This window comes from Colletotrichum jinshuiense, chromosome 10 (assembly GCF_051148585.1).
Source record: "Colletotrichum jinshuiense chromosome 10, complete sequence".
Taxonomy (NCBI): Eukaryota; Fungi; Ascomycota; class Sordariomycetes; order Glomerellales; family Glomerellaceae; genus Colletotrichum; species Colletotrichum jinshuiense.
Window position 1 is genome coordinate 2,802,394 of NC_139303.1, and position 18,707 is coordinate 2,821,100.

General features: G+C 55.2%; 5 protein-coding genes across 5 annotated transcripts; 3 read left to right on the forward strand and 2 right to left on the reverse strand.

Moving 5' to 3' along the window:
- Positions 1-212: 212 nt before the first annotated feature.
- Positions 213-3,328, forward strand: EsH8_X_000714 (uncharacterized protein; the record flags this gene model as incomplete). Its single annotated transcript, XM_083274802.1, has 5 exons — positions 213-279; positions 336-434; positions 493-1,722; positions 2,390-3,146; positions 3,265-3,328. 5 exons carry the CDS (start codon positions 213-215, stop codon positions 3,326-3,328), a joined length of 2,217 nt encoding a protein of 738 aa, XP_083120194.1.
- A 403-nt stretch (positions 3,329-3,731) lies between these two features.
- On the reverse strand, positions 3,732-5,750 carry EsH8_X_000715 (Zn(II)2Cys6 transcription factor; the record flags this gene model as incomplete). The annotated part of the gene is made up of 2 exons (XM_083274803.1): positions 3,732-5,529; positions 5,641-5,750. The coding sequence occupies 2 exons, from the start codon at positions 5,748-5,750 to the stop codon at positions 3,732-3,734; spliced, it is 1,908 nt and encodes a 635-aa protein (XP_083120195.1).
- A 1,343-nt stretch (positions 5,751-7,093) lies between these two features.
- On the forward strand, positions 7,094-8,915 carry EsH8_X_000716 (beta-lactamase/transpeptidase-like protein; the record flags this gene model as incomplete). Its single annotated transcript, XM_083274804.1, has 2 exons — positions 7,094-7,604; positions 7,654-8,915. The coding sequence occupies 2 exons, from the start codon at positions 7,094-7,096 to the stop codon at positions 8,913-8,915; spliced, it is 1,773 nt and encodes a 590-aa protein (XP_083120196.1).
- Positions 8,916-9,351: 436 nt separating this feature from the next.
- On the reverse strand, positions 9,352-16,834 carry EsH8_X_000717 (armadillo-type protein; the record flags this gene model as incomplete). Its single annotated transcript, XM_083274805.1, has 4 exons — positions 9,352-9,807; positions 9,864-16,570; positions 16,641-16,708; positions 16,770-16,834. The coding sequence occupies 4 exons, from the start codon at positions 16,832-16,834 to the stop codon at positions 9,352-9,354; spliced, it is 7,296 nt and encodes a 2,431-aa protein (XP_083120197.1).
- Positions 16,835-17,680: 846 nt separating this feature from the next.
- EsH8_X_000718 (Rtf2 RING-finger-domain-containing protein) lies at positions 17,681-18,538 on the forward strand (the record flags this gene model as incomplete). The annotated part of the gene is made up of 1 exon (XM_083274806.1): positions 17,681-18,538. One exon carries the CDS (start codon positions 17,681-17,683, stop codon positions 18,536-18,538), a length of 858 nt encoding a protein of 285 aa, XP_083120198.1.
- Positions 18,539-18,707: the final 169 nt, after the last annotated feature.

Here is an 18,707-nt window from a genome sequence, read left to right on the forward strand (position 1 = left end):
ACCCTGCGCCCAGCCGCGTGGGAGCGTTGCTCCTCATAAATCTTCAGCGGGAATTCCTGCATCCCGCAATATCTACTTCTGGGATTCATAGTTCTCGGACCTGCCTTTTGTGGGAAATTGTACGACCAGTGAGTGAGCGACGCCCACCACTGTAGTATTGAGCCCAGCATATCTGCGAAGCGTCTACAACCCCCAAGTGGCATCTGTTCAAAATGGCCGAAAAAGGGGACACCACATCCGACACGGCGCAGCCCGTTGAGCAAACAGAGAGGGCCAGTGGTGAGTAAATACTTCACCGCGGATGCTTTTGCCGTCATTTGCTAACAGTAGCGTAGTCAAATGGTATCGCTCGCCCTTTTACAATGCCACAGTTCTTGGCATTTGCAGCTTTGCGGCACCCGGTCTTTGGGGTGCAATGAACTCACTCGGTGCTGGTAAGGACGCGTCTCGCCATGGATTTCACGGGGCGGACATCATATTGACAATATGTAGGTGGGGCACAGGAGCCATACCTGGTTAACACGGGCAACGCCCTCACTTTCTGCCTCATGATTATCTCATGCTGGTTCACCTCGGCAATCGTCAAGTACATCGGCATTAAGGGCGCTCTCGTCGTCGGTACTATCGGATTCGCCCCCTACAGCGCTGGCCTCTACCTCAACAACCGATACGGCGTCGAGTGGCTCGTCATTGTTGGCGCCGCCTTCTGTGGCGTCTCCGCCGGGATCTTCTGGGCATCCGAAGCAGCCATCGCAATAGCGTATCCAGAGCCGCACAACAGAGGACGCATGGTTGCCTACTGGCTGACTTGGACCAGAGTCGGCCAAATCCTCGGCGGAGCCATCAACCTCGGATTGAACGCCGACCGCAGCGGTGCCGGCAAGGTCTCCTATAAAGTCTACATCATCTTCATCACCCTACAGGCGTGTGGGCCATTCGTTGCAATGCTATTGAACAAGCCCTCCAAGGTTCAACGAGGTGACGGCAAACCGGTAGATCTCACCATCTTTGAACATCCCTGGCAAGAGATCAAGGCTACCACAAGAACGTTCCTCAATCCAAAGTTCCTGCTCCTTATCTTGTGGATTGGTCAGGGTGTATACTCGGAGTCCATCTTCTTTACATACATCGCACTTTGGTTCTCAGTGAGAGCCAGGGCTCTTGGCTCATTCCTATCCGGTATCGTGGCCGTCATCGCCGGAAACCTGCTAGGGCTGTGGCTCGACCAAAACCAAATCGCACTCAAAAAGAGAGCCCGGTGGGCTTTTGCAGTCATCATGACCCTCCAGGGCGCATGGTGGTTATGGCTCACGATCAACGTCACCGAATATCGTCGGACGCAACCCATCTTCGACTGGAGCGACCCTGGCTTCGGAAGGGGATTTGGCGTCTTCATCTTCCTTGTTTCGGGGTTCCAGCTGAACTACAACTTTGCATTCTTCATCATCGGACAAATCTCCGAGAGCCCGCAGGAGACTATTCGGCTTTCGGCCCTCCTTCGAGGTACCGAGTCGGCATGGCAAGCTCTCAGTTACGGACTGAACGCGATCCCCATCTTCGCACTTGTTGGTGGACCATACATCAACTTTGGCCTGTGGTTCCTTTCGATTTTTCCCGCATGGCAGGTTGTCCGACACTTTGGAGCCGACGGCAAGAAGGGAGATTCGGAGACAGTATCTCAATCCGAGGTAGTGGACAGCGGTAAAGGCCAAGATGTCAAGGGTTAGTAAAGATACCAAGACAGAATAGAATAACTGTAGTCTATTGAACCAGCCCTCGGTTTTACCTTGGTGTGCAGGGCTATATTGTAGCCAGCTTACAGTAGCCATAAATAATCAAAGCACAACAAGTCCAGCTAACGCCTTTGTCCATGACTAAACTAGTGGGAACAGTGGCATTGTTCATGCATGAGTTCAGCTTGAAGAGGCCCTGGGATTGCCCTGGCCGCTCAATTGTTCAAGCACAAGCTTTGTGGTATCATCTGTGCTGCAGCCAATTAATCTATTGTTCTGGGGCCGCAGGATGACTTGTGAACTACTTTGTTGTATCTATGCACTTCGACATCAAGCAAAGTGTTTTGTTCACCGACAAAGGGATTGTTATAGAAGTTCCAATATCTGGCGTTGATATCCTGGTTTCCTCGCCTTGAGTTAATCCATGATGTGCTATTGTGTTGTTCAAAACCAGCTAGCTTGTCTTCTTCAAGAGCATTGTTTGGGTCTCACTCGCTGCATCAAGATATATGGTGGTCTGATGTTTCCAATTCTGAAGCAACAAGTCAGTTTTCTGTAGCACCATTTAACCAACCTCACCACTCAACCAAACTTATCCACCAAGGACTCATCTTTTCGTGCTATCCGACTTCGAAAGCAGGTATTATCGACAACAGACCCCGAGAAACAGCTGCGTGTACATCTAGCAAACCCTATACAAGGTAAAGAAGCGATGGCGATGACACCGACGTCCGAGGAGAAGCCGGGCCCGAACACTTTTCTGGGAATCCCTCGCGAGCTGCGCGACCAGATCTACGAGCTAACCGAACTTTTGACCGCCGAGCACGAGCTGGAAGCTTGTGAGACGGTGAGCAGCTCGACCTGGGACGAGGGGTGCCCGGAGTCGCCGCTCTCGAACGTCTGCCGGCAAATCAAGTCCGAGGCGCTGGAGCTTGTGTACAGCCGTAACCATTTCGCCATGTGGCTAGGGATGCCGATTCGCGTTGTTAGCCGGCCCTCAGGCCCCAGCAGCAGCAGCAGCGCATCGTCGTTTGGGGAAGCTGAGCTCCACATATCCTACCTCCCTCCCCTCAGAGAAATCAAGTATCTTTGCTTACGCTTTTTTGTAGGTTCGGGGCCGGGGCCCTCGCTGGCCAGGCAGCTCATGGAGTCGACCACTCGCCTGGAAAAGCTAACCATTCAGCCGAGTGCCAAAGATACGTGTCCGTCGTCCAAGGATTACATTTCGGCCCTTCAACGCTTCATGGCCGAGATGGAAAAAATGGCTTCCCTTCGGACGGTAAGGCTTGCCGACCCTATCAGCACAGAAGTCGCCCGCTCAATAGCCGCCAAGGTTACATTCCGAGTTGAGTCCGTCTGTCAAGTGCGTGTTCATGCCGAATGTGACGAAGAACTTCCATGGTCGCCCGATACGTATGCTGGACATTCTAATGATGGGGAGGCGCCTTCAACTCACTGCGTGTCATTTGAAAACATTGCAGGACTTCTTTGGAATGTGACGAAGCCAGTTAAGCGTTGGCATATGAAGCAGGTGTTCGAAGGATCTAGACCATAGTGTCCTGAACATCCTGGCTGTACTCGAGCAGAATGTCTGATGCTTCTGGTTGTTGTGTATAGGCGTGATGGTTCACAAAGACTGAAAACATTTACAGTATGTGGAGGGAATAAGGGGGGAGTGGGTACAAAGAACAACACCGGAGTTTTTGTTGGGTTGAGTGTCCGACGGTAAGTCATACATACATAAGTTACAACAGTGTGATGCCATGGGCTTTCTTTGATCACAATACCAGGTAGAAAGAAACACAAGTGTCAATAACTGGACCTTATATCGTCGTTTAAGTTCTTGTTAGCCATTATTGTGCAGAAATAGAAACCGCAATATGACACGCTACCCTCGACTCGCTGCTTGGAAGCAAGTCAAATGCTCCTGAGAACAAATATCATGAACCGGTCTATGCCCCTGCCTGTTGACAAATGACAAAACGAAACTATAAGAGCTCAAAGTATGTCACGCCGGATGAACTCCTTGGTAACCTTCCAATGCGCCGCCCCAGCCTCCTCGGGATCCATGAAGATGGTCACCCAGGCCCCCCGCTTCGATTCGGTATCAATGAGCGCGTTCTTAATCCTGGCGTGCTCGGGGAGTCCAAAGGGCGACTCGAGCTGGTAAACACCCCAGGTGCTACTACCAGATGACGTCGTTGAACCCGTAGAGATCGATCCAGGCGTCGTCTGCCTGCTTGGCACAGCCTCTCTGATGAGGTCTCGGACCCTCTCGTACTCCTCATTGAGTTGGTGGTCGATATTCTTAGGGATCTGCGGGTACTGAAAACGAGCCACTGGGTAGTCGCAGTCGATGTTATTGTCCGGCGGGAGCACGCCGGTGGGTAGCCCGTCAGATCCAGCCAACGACGCCGCATCCCAACCCGCCCCTAAGTCGAGCGCGTCCTCGCGACGCCTCGCCGCCTCTTCCTCTATTTCCATGCAACGCTTGCCAATTTCAGCCAACAACCGCGCATCCCACAAATTCTCTCTCCGATTCAACACGGCGTCCTGCCTCAGCAGGTCCCTCGCCGCCCGCCGCAGCATGGGGTGCCGACACTTGGTGATGGCGCAGTACAGCGGCGGGATGACTTCGGAATCGAAGACGAACCTGGGCGACGATATTGCCGCTTTGGAAGGGTCCCGGGCTGTTGATCTCCGCGACGCGTGCACGAATTCCGCAGAGTTGCTGATAATGGCCGCAATGTCTTCAATGTGGCTGTCGAACGCCGTCTCCAAGGTTGATAATGCGGTGCTGACCAATAATTTGGCCGCGTGGTAGTACACCATGCACAGCCTGCCCTTGCCGGACGCGTCGTCCGTGGCGGAAATGACGACAAAGGCTATGTGCCATCGCGAGAGCCTCGCGAGTAGATCATTCTGTTCCCGGGCCAGCGCCCGCAGCTCGGGGTCCTCAGGCCGGAGCGAATACGCGGCTCTCTTGGCCTGCCCTGTAAACCTCAGGCCGTCGTCGATCATTTCGTACAGCGCAACCTCAGCCTCGTCCACCGACGCAAAGAACAGGTTTGTTGCATGGCTCGACTTCAGCTTGGAGGGTATCGCGGCCGGGAAGCTTCCGAACAGGAATGAGGAGAGGCTGAGCCTGCTGTAGATGGGCACGAAGTGCTTTTTGATCATGTCCACCTCGGGCGAGGGCTCCAGTTGGGCGAGGATGAGTCTGCCTTGGTTGATGTGTACCTGCGAGGCGCCCTCGTCGCCGAGCATGAACTCGATGCAGACGAATAGCAGACATGCCAACAGCGGCACCGTTGCAGGCGACGACTCTGTCGGTTTCCACTCCTGGAGATGCTTCAGGGCCTTGCCGTACTGCTCTGCAGCAAAAGTGTTGGCGAGCACGCCAGGGTTGCTTGCGTCATTGGCGGCCGAGCCAGAGCCCTGCGCCACTGAGAGAGTCTCATGGAGGCTGCTGATGGCGAGGACAGCATGGCGGATGGCAGGCTCGGCGTGGCAGAAGTGCGGCACCAGTTTCTTCCATAGCGTCGAGGCGACGCCCTCACCGAAGATGGAAGGAGCAGAGAAGTTGCGGTAGAAGTCGAAGGCGCGCTGCTCCTTGGTGCCCCCCGCCCAGTCGGCGTAGGGCGACAGGGGCGGGCTTAAGCGCAGGACGCCGCTCTCGGCGCCGGGGCTACCGCCAGGCCGTCTCGTTGACTGCGGGTAGCCATCGCATTTCCGCCCTGTTTTGATGCAGCGGAGACATGCAGGCTTAGCTTCGTCGCACTTGACCTTTCGGATCCTGTGTGTCGGGGTCAGACGTCAGAACAGAAGCTTGGGATGAGATGACAGGCGTAGGGTATGGAGTCGGCAAGAAGGGGGATGAGATCGGATAGGGAGGCTCGGACTCAACTTGCAGGTGATACATCCAGTCCGAACTTTCTTGTTGCCTTTGCGACCAGACGGGGCCGGCGGGGACGTGCCTCCAGGTTCCGTCATTTGTTGATCTGCTGTTATGCCCATGATGTCGTGTTCTGGGCTTGCTGATGTGGTGGTGCTGTTCTGCCGGTAGTGAAGTGCCGGGACCGGGGCCTTGGGACTTCGGTGGTCCCCTTGCAGTATCCAGTAAACGGTTTGCAATAGTCCGAGATGTAAAGTCCGAGGCCAGCAATCAAGATCAGGACCAAGGGAAAAGTGCTGGAGTTGCTGCTTTTGTATTCGGTCCACGCAACGAGGAAACGAATCCTTCCAGCAACGATAAGCGGCCGCAGCATCCACTGTCGGTTTGAAGCGAGATCACCAATGCGGTCGTGGACGGCACCATGACAATCAGTATGTGAATACCACGTATTACTGAGCAGGTGTCAAAGAATTTCTCTGCCTGGAGAAGATGACGGTTACGACATGGGCCATGGGCGCATCTCAGCCCTGTCACTGCCCAGATCCTCCTTGGGTGCCTTGACGTGCATTGGGTGATGGGGGACACATTCGATGCGAAGGAAGCGGCTCAGCCCAGGGCGGTAGGCCCCTTTCAGGACCTAACGGTGCGCCCTATGTGAGCTGTTAGCGCTGTGTCTCTGCCATTGGCCGCTATGCTCGGACACAGGTGCGAGCGGACCAATCGTTGTCTTTCAGTGGGTCCTCCGCTCTGGCCCCCGCAATCCTGGCCGCCGTTGATCCCTCCTTCACTTGCCCCCCGCCGTCATCAACGGTACGTACCTCTCACCATCAACGAATCCCTTCACAAACTCCCACCCAACGCATCGCCCAGCCCAGCTTTCAGATGAATCCTATGGTGCTGCCTATAGACCTGTATCCACTCTACGCTCCGATCAGATGGAACTCCCTGCTGCCATTTGAACCCGGCCGTCTGTCTGGCTGACTGCAGGGATCGCCGGGTGCTGCGCCGGGGCTGAGCAAGAACACTAGAATTAACCTTATTTCCACCAAAACATGGCCTTCGTGATGGTGCCTTGGGAGGGGGGGGTCAGAGACAGTGTGGCTCTCCATATTTTGCCAGATGCGCTGCGATTGGTGATGCCGGACTTCCAGGGCTCTAGCTTCAACTCTAGGGGGCCCTCTCGTCCTGGCTGCCAGGGCCCAATGCCGTGGACTCGTGGCTGAGTTCAACGTCTGTATCCATGAATAGCCTCAAGGGGGCTTCAAGGAAATCTCGAGCATCGGCAGGGTTTTCTACTATATAATTTACACCTTCTCACATAACCTGGATAGTTCTTTCCTCAGTTCTAACAAGACATTTCCAAGCCATTGGTTCTTTGCGGTTGTTTGATATTCCTTTTTTGCACGCAACATTAAAGCCATTTAAATCCTTCCGCGTGTCCCATTCTTCAGAACCACCCGCAAATATGGTTCTTAAAACCCGAGTCCTCGCCATCACGGCTGCTTACATTATCACTGGCACCCAGGCGAACCCGTGCCCACCACTAGGCCCAACTCTTCCCTCCGCCAAATCCCCCAGCAATTCAACCATCGTCAAGGAAACCCTCGTCGCCATCCAGGACGGTCTTGTGAACTTCACCTCAACCCTCAACTACACGGCAATCTCCATCGGCGTGAAATCCATCCACGAGGACGAGCCGCTCTTCGACTGGCACTTCACCCCTCCTCATGCGGACAACCGCAGCACCGCAAAGGTCGACATCGATACCGTCTACCGTGGTGGCAGCATTACCAAGCTCTTCACCGTCCTCACGGCCCTCCAGAACCCCGCCATCAAGGGCAGTGATCCCGTCACCAAATATCTCCCCCAGCTCAAGACCGACGCCGTCAAGAATGAGGGCCAGCTCAACTACATCCCTTGGGATACCATCACCGTCGAGGACCTGGCGTCCCACGTCTCCGGCTTGGGAGGCGACAGTAAGAATTTCATGCCAACTTCACGTTAGAACCCCCCTGACAAGTCTAGTCGCCACTGACCTGGCCGTCTTCCCCGGACCCTGGGAGGCCATGGGCCTTCCCGCCGTGGCCAACGACACGAAACCCAAATGCTCCGGCCTGCTCGGCACACAGGCTTGCACAAAACAAGGTATGAAAATCTACCATATCCCCTTCCGCAATCGCAACTCCGCTGACACTTCCTTCAAAGACCTGCTGAGCGGCCTCAACAAGAAGCCCCTCGCTTTCCGCCCCCATACCACCCCCGTTTACTCAAACATCGGCATCTCCCTCCTCTCCCTCATCGTCGAAGCCGCCACCAACAAGACGTACGAAACTATCCTCGCCGAGACAATTCTGAAGCCCCTCGGCCTGACCAACACCTCCATCGCCACTCCGGCCTCTGACTCCTGGGGTTTCATCCCCGAAAAGGAGGTCACCTGGGGCGGCGACCTCGGCGCCTTCGCCAGCGCCGGAGGCATCTACACAAACACCCGCGACATGCTCGCCTTCGGTACCGCAATCCTCTCCTCCGACCTCAACATCGACACAGGCTCCTGGCTGAAACCCCGCGCCTTCACCTCCTCGCGCGGCTACTCCATCGGCGCCCCTTGGGAGATCTGGTCCTCTTCGACCCTTCTCGGCTCCGGCGTGCCCGTCCAGATCTACACCAAGTCCGGTGATCTGGGCCTCTACACCAACATCCTTCTCCTCATCCCCGATTATGATATCGTAGTCTCCATCCTCACCGCGGGAGTCGAGGCCGCAAGCACCTTCCAATTCCCCGCACAGGTAATTTCTCCCGTTATCTCCGCCCTCCTCCCCGCTCTCGAGGAGGCGAACAAGGAATCCGCTGCCGTGGCCTTTGCCGGGACGTATTCCGACGAGGAGACCAACTCGACCATCACTCTCTCCATCGACGACGGCCCGGGCCTATCCCTCACAAATTACATGGTGCGAGGCATCGACATCCTCCCCAACATCCCCAACTACAGCACATCCGCCTCCGCCAGTTTCAAACCCGCCAACGTCACGGCCAGGATATACCCGACCAACATCCAAGAGGGCGACCAGTGGTCGTGGCGCGCCGTTTACAAGAACCATGACGAGCCGAGTATCGACGACAAGCTGTTGTACCCCGAGGGAGGATGCCAGACCTGGGGCATCATTGACCGTGCGACGTACAACTACCTGGCTTTCGACGATTTCATCATCACGACCGCGGAAGACGGGTCGGCCAAGAGCATTTCACCCAGGCCGTTTGGTGTCAGCTTGGCAAAGGTCGGAAAGTGATTGCACGAGCATTGTACAAGACACAATAGACCGTGATACTGCTTGGGCCGGTGGGGCTTTACATGTACATACAGACATCGTTTACACACTTATTAACACAAACATTTTATGCATTATAAACATTGGATTTTCTGTCTACCAGGACGCCTCGCCATGCCCGAAGCGAACAGGGGAGGCCGCGGGCGACCCCAAAAAACGAACTTATCCCCCCTTGACCCATGATCTGATATACATTGACAAAAAGCAGAAGAAGCCCAGCTTGCAAGCCAGGATAGCGAGCTACTCACACATAGAAGAGAAATACCGCCAACGCCGCCGCGGTCTGCCACCTAGCCGATACCCTTTCCAGAACCCCAATATGTTGTCCTTTTCTCGCTGACTGCAATCATCATTTTGTACCACCCGCTAACGAATGCTTCTGTCCGCCCCGCTTGGTTTACCAGAAGCTGCACCATCCTATGTAGTGCTGGCAGAGGTTTTCCAGTTTTGTGGCCTCCGTGATGAGTTTGTTGACCTGGTTGATAACATCAAGTTCCTCATTTGGCTTAAAGTCCTTGCCCGTCAACTTCTGGGACACACGGTCCAACACCTCCACAGCCCGGGCGTTCTGAATCTCAGCAGGGTCTTGCCCGTGGTTACCGTTCACAACACTGCCTTCATGAGCGATCGATGAGTTTGTTCTCGACCGGGATCGCGCGACTGGTCCGCCAGGCATAGCAGTATCGGCAGCGAGGAGTTCCGACGGCGCCACATCTGCATCGAGTACAGATGGACGACGGGCCCGGGCAGCTTGCGGGCCCGCAAGTGCGGTCTCACGTTCGGATCGGAAGTTCGGTCCTGCTGGGCTGGCAGCATTCGTAAGGCGCCAGGTCAAGAGAGGATCGTGGATGAACTAAGGCAAAATTATTAGTAAACCCCCAAGTAGAATGGACGGACTCGAGAACATACCGCTTCCAAGACAGCCATGACACTGTCTTTGTTATCTCTCAACACCCTCATGACATGTTCACAAGTAATACGGAAGCTTCCCTCGATGTTGCTCACTTCCATTGCATAGGTGAGCATGCGGGTGAGTCGGAACGGCACGCGCTCTGGATACTTTTCGCGCTTCATAGCCACCTCAAAGCAGTCGCCGAAGTCGATGTGAATGATTTTACCCGTCACGCGATCGAGCATGAGGTTGGACGGATGACGATCGCCGAGACCGAGGATATATCCAACCATCGACATGACACCCAAGGAGCGCGTGTAGTTTGTGCGTCGCTCCAGCCAAGCCTCCGAACTCTTGCTCTTGAGCCACAAAACACGATAGAGATCCTGGCCCGTCGTGTTGTCAAGAGCATAGCCGAAGACCTCGACCTTCTGCATAAGCGTGAGGTTATCGTAGTCGGGAGCCATCTGGAGCATGATGCGATGCTCAATATTAAGGAGGATCTTCCTGCTCTCACGGTATTCCCTTATGAGCACGTGCAGAGTGTCGCTGTTGGGTACCCATCCCAGCAGACCGGAGTTCTGTGAAAGTGGAATCGCCGGATACCGCTGAATGTTCAGGTGACGCTTGTAACACTCTGAATCATTTGCCAACAAGGTGTTGCACAGGCCGAACAACTGCATAACTCGCTCGTCCTGACGAATATCCTCGTGGCCCTTGAGCAAGAAGGCGTATGACACACCGTCGCTACCGCTGATGTTGAGTTTTCGGGGTCGCTGCTTACTGTTAATAACCGTGAAAGTGCCCTCAAACTCCATGATGCGGACGATCGGCTGGCCACTGCGATACGTTCCAGGCACCGCAAGATCGAGGTCCTTGGCGGCCAGCAACTTCGGCGAACAGTAAGGCAGCTCGAGCGTAGTAAGCTGGGGCAGCTGTCGCGAGATGCGGCGGAAGACCTGGTAGTAAAGATCCCAAGCCTGGTTGAGATCATTGACATCTCGGCTGGCCTCATACTGCCTGCACCATTCGCGAGCTTCGGTAAGATCTCTTCCAAAGGCCTGGGTGAAGGAGATCTCGCGCAGAGTCTCCGGGCCCCGCTCGAGTTGGTCGTGCAGCGGTTCAAGGGTGGCAAACATGCCCTCGATGTTGTGGTCACCAAAGTAGAGTCGCGAGGCTTCCTCGAGGCCCTCGTGCCACTGCTCGTGCCAGAGAACCGCGACCCTGATAAGTTCGTGGCTGACAATGTCGGCTTGGGAGACGAGATTAGCGCTGTGTTGACGCATACTATCCATAATCTGAGCAGCCGATCTCGAGCGGCGAGTGTTTTGCGTAGACTTCATTGCAACGGTCAGCGGGTACACGAGAGCCTGAGGGTGAGCCCGGCCGACATCCGCGAGGAGACTGTGAATGGATTGCTGTACGCGACGCGTTGGCTGATTGATTCGGGCAATAAGCTGGGGAATGACCTCGAGCCAGGTGTCGACGCTGACGTTGGTGAACCCCTCGGTGACAGCTGCGTTCACGTCGGCACTGGCGCCATGCGTGAACCACAGCGTCAGAAGACGAAGGGTGTCCTGGAGGGAACTTCCAGCAGACAGTGCAATTGACTTGAAAAAGCCTCGCACAGCCGGCACAACATGCTCAACGACCATGTGGTCCGTTCTTTCGCCTTGAGCGGACAGTGCTTGCACAATCTCGAAGTTGGCCAAAGCCCATGCATGCCATGCCTTGTACCAGCGGGGGTTGTACTTGGTGGCCTGCGAGTACGAGGTCAGGATATCCTGCACGTGCTCATACTGCCAGTTTTCCTTGTTCAGAGCAATGTGCCATTCTCCTTGACGAAGGTAGCACTTGGCCAAGAGAACTGTTTGGTCGTACAGTGCCTTTTGAGTCTGAGGGTTCATAAGACTGGGATCGATCTGGTGAGGGAATCCGTAGTCGCTGGTCAAGTCCATTCCGTTGGGGCCCTGGGCGGTAAGATGGGCCTTGGTCGCCTCATACCGGTGCGCCGAATCATTAGTAAACTTGCGTAGGCAGTAAAGGGTTCTCTCGGAGATGCCAGAGGTGCGGAATGCGGGTTGCTGGCCAACCTCCCACTCGTACTTGAGCATGGCGTAGATGATCTGGGACGGGATATTCCTCTGTATGCCAGCATTTGGCTGCTGTTGCCTCTCGTTCCAGTATGGAATCAACGTCTCGAGAGGGGCCTCGACACCGATGAGCTGCTTCAGTGACTTCTCAGCGAGACCCATGCGGCCAGATTTGCGGCAGAGGTTGGCGAATTTGATCCACATATGCATGTTCTCCGCCGGCGTTATCACCAGATTGCGTAGACGCAACATTCTTTGCCACACCTCGACGTTCCTCTGGCAGCCTTTGAGTCTCGTCTCCCAGGTACGCCGCATCGTTGCCTTCTTCTTGTCATCCGTCTGCTTGTAGACGATGAGTTCCTCTAGCTCGGCCAGCATCTGGACTCTAACCACGACTTGGTAAGCTCGGTTGTACGACTCACTAACCAGTGCACTGAGCTCCGTGTCGAGGCCTTCGCGAGCTTGCTGCACGCAGTTGACAGCTTCCCTAAACTGGTTGCGGTGTAGAGCAAGAATGGCGCCAAAGAACGATCGGTCCGTAGAGTACCGCTTCATGGATTGCAAGTAGTTGTCCATGGAATCCCACTTGCCAAGACCCCATGCGGCTGCCGTTGCGAGCGGGGCGATCAGCCGCTGTACATCTGGGGAGGAGTTTGCCCAGGTGTTGCCGGCAAGACCGGCCAGGGCTTCCCATTCGCCTAGAGCGTGCAAACAACGCATCTTGCCCATGATAATATCGACGGGCACAGGCTTGTCGTCAGGGACCTCTGTTTCGCGTTTCGTGTAGAAAGCAAGCGCTTCCTCCCATCTCTCCAGCTTCTCGAACCACGTCTCTCTAAGTTGAATTCCCTCTTTGTAAAGCTGGGCTTTACGGAGAATGCCAATGGCTGCGTCGGACTGCTGGAGTTGGTTGTTGATCACGATAAGAGCTTCAACCGCCCCACTGCTCTGGTCCTGCAAGAACTCCAGCTCCTTATAATGAAGCGCCTTTGCATAGGCGTGGCAGCGAGCAGCCTCCCGGCCGAGGACCCTGATATCGATAGGCAAAGCCTTGTCGTCGTGTTCCATAAACTCGGCGAGGTTGAGAAGCAGGCCAAGCAGATCAGGGGGTACGTTCTCGGACTTGATGGCGCTTTCGATGTTCTGGATCAGCTCGTCTTGGAACTGTTCATAGAGTTCGCTCCAACAGGACACAAATGCCGAGTTGAACAGCTCTCGGGCAAGCGGCAGGTACGAACTGGCGAGAGCGGCGCATGCGCGGAGGGCATGATTGGGTGACTCGGTGAGCAAGGTCGTGGAAAACCTACGAAGCCATTCCTGCCAATCCTCCTTGGTTGACTTGCCCTTCGTATCCCATGCCTGCTTGAGATGGATGGCGTTCATCTCCAACTTTTTCGCACCGAGGTCAGCAAAAGCTGCTTGGTCGTCAACTCGGTCTATGAATCGATCGCCCCCGCCAAGGTCCTGTGGAAGAACTTCGCCCTTTTGGAGCTTGTTGACCAGCAGATCGTAGTTCTGGTGCTGGATCTGATGTAGAGTGAGAACCTTATTCACGGTGCCCATGAAATGAAGGTAGTCCTTGCCGAGCTGCTGGATCAATGCACAAAGAGTGTCCAGGGCTGCAATACGCAAGGCGATATCGCCACCGGCCAAGATTCGGGTAAGAGGGTGAATGATCTTGGCTGCATAGTCGTTCAAATTAACTTGATACGTGATTTTGCCAATCGTCTCAATCGCTTGCTTTCTCAATGGAGAGGGCTGGCCCTGCTTCTCGAATGTCCTGACGATAACAGGGATGATCAAGTGCATGTACTCCTCGGCACTGGAACCGAAAACCAGAAAGGCGTGCAGTACCTTCTCGGACGGCAGCCGGCGCGTGGTCGTGTCCTTCTCCAGCACACCGAGCATGAGAGGCAGCAAGCCCGCAAGGTAGATTTTGAACTCGCCCTCCAATGACCGCGAGATGGCCTCGACCAGACTCATGATGGTCGACTGCAGCGTGCTTGTGGTGTTCCAAAATTCTTGACAAATTTCGACAATCTCGGGCAAGAAGTTGCGGATGTGTTGTCTAACGATGGACACCAAAGTAGCGAGCTGGCTGAAGTAGGAATCGAGACGTGTCTTGTCTGCCGCACGAATGACGCCAAGGAATGCAGGAATAATTCGGTCAAGGAACGATACGCACTCCAAGCCGAGAGTGCGGAAAATGTTCATGATCGCCTCAATGACAGACGCATGGTGGCTCGACAAAGAGTTGTCCTTGAGGATCTGGAGGAGGGCGTTAATAACGACGGTGGGGAAGTACTCTTTGCTGGATGGAGTGAGGCCAGTCATCATGAGAGAGATATCCGTCATTTGCGTGGTCTCGACACGTCGTTGAGCGTCCGGCCGACGCTGCTCAACCTGTTGGTACTTGTAGGGATCCAAGGCACCCAGGATACCCATCAACTTGATGGTTTCTTGCCGAAGGGGGCCGCGCTGGCCTTCTGTGCGAATGATACCTTGGAGTAGCTCCAGAAGCTGGGGGTATTCGAGATACGGCTCAATGACATAGCCAGAGTTGCTGGCCAGCTGGCCCAGCGCATGAAGCGCCGCTTCTCGCTTGTTATTGGAGCTTTGGTCTTGTAAAGCCTCGATGATCAGAGGCATCAATCGGTCCTTGTATGGCAAAACTTCCTCGCCGCCAACAGTAGCCAACTCGCCGATGGCCCTCAGAATCGTTGCCGCCACAGAGGCGCTCGAGTCGTTCGCCTTTGGGAGAAGGACAGACATCATCGGGTCGACATATGGCTTGACCAATCCCTGGGCGTTTTGAACCAACAAACTGAGCAGCTTGGCACTCTCCTCTTTGTTTCTGGCCACATCAGAGAATTCGAGCTCAGTCAGGAGCTGGATGAGGGTCTTGCGAAGGGAGGGGATGACGTATGCCGGATTATATCGGGCAAGACGACCGATAATGGAGATCGCAACCTCCCTGATGGCAAAGACCTCGTCATTAAGAGCGAAGAATAACGTGCGAATGTTCTCTGCCTTGGCAAGATGTCTGTCGAAGCGCTCGTCGAGGGCGGCAAGGACTGTCCGTCTGATATTCGGCTCAGGGTCCGACACGCCCACGGTGAGCAGTCTTTCTATGACATCGCCCACGACCTGGAGTGCGTGGTAACTGGTCTGGTTGACAATGGGATCGCGGACATAGAGCTGGCAGCAGGTGAGGGCTGCAGCCTCTCTTGTCTCTGGGTCCTCATCCTCGACGTACTTCACGGCAACGTCACGAACGAACTCGTTCAGAACGTGGCCTGTGAAGTCAAAGCTGCCAAGGGTGTTGAGTGCAAGCTTGACTTCGGCCTTGCGGTGCTCGTATGCCAAAGGGTCTTTGGAGTCCTTTGGGACAGCGGGCACAGCTGTAAGGGTGTTGGGATGGGGTGCTCCCAGGGGCTTGAATGGCTCTCCACAAAGGACCATGCTGAGCATATCTAACAATCGGTTCTGAATGGTATCCTTGGCAGGCGGGATGTAGAATGCCATGTCGACGAGGGCCTGTGTCAACTTTGGCGTAAGATCGCATTCGAAGATGGGATCGAGGAGGGCCTCCATGTACTTGCTCAGTGTCTGGCCAACAGCAACGGCGAGGCGACTTATGCACTCGAAAACTGCGTCGACCGGACCTCTTTTGCGGGCTGCCAGGCTAAGACCTTCTCTGACGTGGGTCATGACGCCGTCCAGGTACGGGGCGATGGCGCTCTTTACTGAATTGGCGATGTTGCCGATAGCCAGGAATGCATCGTTCCTCTCCTTGTCCTTCTTCAGCATACCCGAGAGGTAAACCATGAACTTGTGAAGGTAGCTCCTGTCGAATTCGGCCGGCGAGTAGCTTGCCAGGTCGGGGATGAGGAGGACGACCGTTTTCCGAATTGTCACATCGCGGTGATCCTTGTATCGCAAGACGATCTCGCAGGCTTCAGGGTAGTGTTCCTGCATGAACATGCCGCCCTGTTCCAGGAGCTCCTTGAGCATGAGGAGCGAGGCGTGAATGTACTCGACGGTGCCGTGCTGCAGCCCGCGCATAAGTTCGGCGTAAGCCTTCTCCATCCACGTCTGTTTCAATTCCTGGTCTCGCTCCCGAATGATGCGGAAGCATGCCGCGACAGTCTCGGCGGATGTGGCGCGGATAAGGTGGCGGTTGTCTCTCAAACTGTTCCAGATGAGGTCAAGCACCAAGCCGACGTAATTGTACATCAACGTGGGCGCCTGTCTCGCCAGCTCGCGCAGAACCAGAGCCGCGCTGTACCGGCGTTCTTCGACCCTCTCGCTTTGTAGCCATTCGAGGGCCATTTGGGTTTCGGATTCGACCAGTTCGCTTATCATAGAACCGCCTGGCCGGCACATTTTCCCCAGAGCTACTGCCGCAGCCTGCATAGGGTTGATGTCCTTCCCACGCAGAATTGTCTTGAGGTTTTGGTTGAAGCGGGCGAACATCTTGGTGGACTGCTCCGAGACTTCGACATCGACGAGGGCATCGAGGGCGTAGACGCCGCCCAGGCGTTCGGAGGAGTCATTTCCGTGGGAGATGAGCTGTGTGATTTTGTTGTTGACCTGGCCGTAGATGGCGTTGAATTGGTCGAGGGGTAGGTCTGCAAAGGTGGGTTGTCAGCAGTCTGTCGCGCAGTTGGCCGTCGATGGTGCCCGGAGTGGCTGGCTTACCTCGGTGACATACCAGCACCAGCTCTCTAAGCTGTAATGCTGCGCGCTTTCGAACGTCGTCTGAGGTCCTGGAAGCAGGTCAGAGGCTGGACAGCCAGGGCCAGGAGGGCTCTTGAGGTAGAAACCAACCGTGATCTCAGGTCCCTGACAAGATTGTCAAGTCGCTCGAGAGCGATTTGCTGTTGGGTCGCCATGGCTCACTGGCTGGCGCACCCGAGCGTTCGAGAATCAGAATGGGAGAAACATCGACTGGTGACGTGGGAGACTGTGTGCGCTGTCGTGTGATTCGGGTGCGAGGGTGGTGGTGTCGTCGTCGGGATCGGGTGGAGGGATTCGGCACGCCGTCAAACGCAGAGGGAGGAGACACGGCAGCGACAACAGTTTCACTGCTTTTCGTCGTCGCGAGAAGGGATAAAAAACAAGTCGTACAAGAAAGGCGAGGATGGAAAGGCCCTCTGTAAGGTATGTGACGAGGCTGAAGTATGTATACCAGACCAGTCTGCAAGTGACGGAAAGTGCGACACTGGAGAGAGGGTCGACCGTGGGAGCAACGGCGCAAAGAATGGGAGGTACCTGAGTACACAGTCTCTGTACGGTCTGCCGTGTAGCCTTGTATGGGCACGCTCGATTGTTTCACACACTGTCCACACTGTTTGGGTCCCACAATTGCATCCATTCCTAAACCGAGGAGCTTCAGCGGGCTGCAGTGGAGGCGCCTCGCCTGCTGACCTCAGTGCTACCCCGGTAGCTCCTCATTCCTAATACACTACACCTGCCACCTTATCTTATCGGTCAGCAGGTGGCGACGCAACGCGACGGGCCGTTTTCTGTGTCGCATCTTTTGTCAACCACAAGTCAATTTCACCATCACGACCCGAGACATTTGCATAAAGTTCCGATCGCGGCACGCGACCAATTCGCCTTCTAGGTTCTCGAAATCATCTCGCAATCAGGGTTTATTCCGGTTTCGGTACCGGCTTCACCATACCAACTCCTTCGTTCCATCCGTCAGTTTCAGCCGCCTCCCATCATCAGCAGCCATGGGTAACGACGGAGGCTCCATCCCCAAACGACGCGAGCTCGTCAAAGAAGCTGCCCGCGCCCTTAGCGTTAGCGAACTGAAAGCAAACGCCCTCGAATCCCTCGGACATGCCTGGACCCATGATCCCCTCACATCTCAGCCCCTCGACAAGGATAACATCGTCTCAGACTGGCGTGGCCGGCTCTACAATTACGAATCCATCCTCCAGGGTCTGATGCCCTCCGACGACAATACCGCATCACCGCCGTCCAACCCCGACTCTCAAGAATTTACCTTCGCAGCGACGGGTATCAAATCGCTGCGCGACATCGTCAAACTCAAGCTTCACCGATACTCTCCCCCGGGGACCAAGAAGGCCATCTGGGCCTGCCCCGTTTCCCTGAAGGAGCTCGGCCCCTCAGTCAAGTCCGTATACCTTGTCCCCTGCGGCCATGTGTTCGCTGAGGTCGCCATCAAGGAGATCCAAGAGTCGACATGTCCCGAGTGCAGCGAAGAATTTAAGGGTGAGAACGTCGTGCCGATTCTGTCGGCCGAAGATGGCGACTTGAAGAAGCTGGCGCAGAGGATGGATGATCTGAGGGCCGCAGGACTTGCGCACAGTCTGAAGAAAGATAAGAAAGCTGGAGGCAAGAAAAAACGCAAGGCAGAAGATGACGCCAAAGAAGACGGCAATGTTGAGAAGGCGGAAAAGAAGAGGGCAACGAACGATGCGGTTACTGCAAAGGCTGCGAAAAAGGAGGCGCCAAGCAGGGTCAGTGGCATCAACAACGCAATGGCAGCCTCGTTAACAGCCAAGGTAATGGCCGAACAAGAGGAGCTCAGCAAGCGGAGGAAGCTAGCATCGTCCAGAGCGTAGCCCCGCCACCGCCGGCAGTCAACTCGTAAAACTACTTAAACAAATGATACCCCAGATCCCTGTACTACGGGTCACACAGCAGACACCATGGAGCAGCAAACTTGCTGGTGTGAAAAACGACGTTTTGTTCATTCCTAATGCAGCCATTCTACTTGGTCTAAGGCAGATG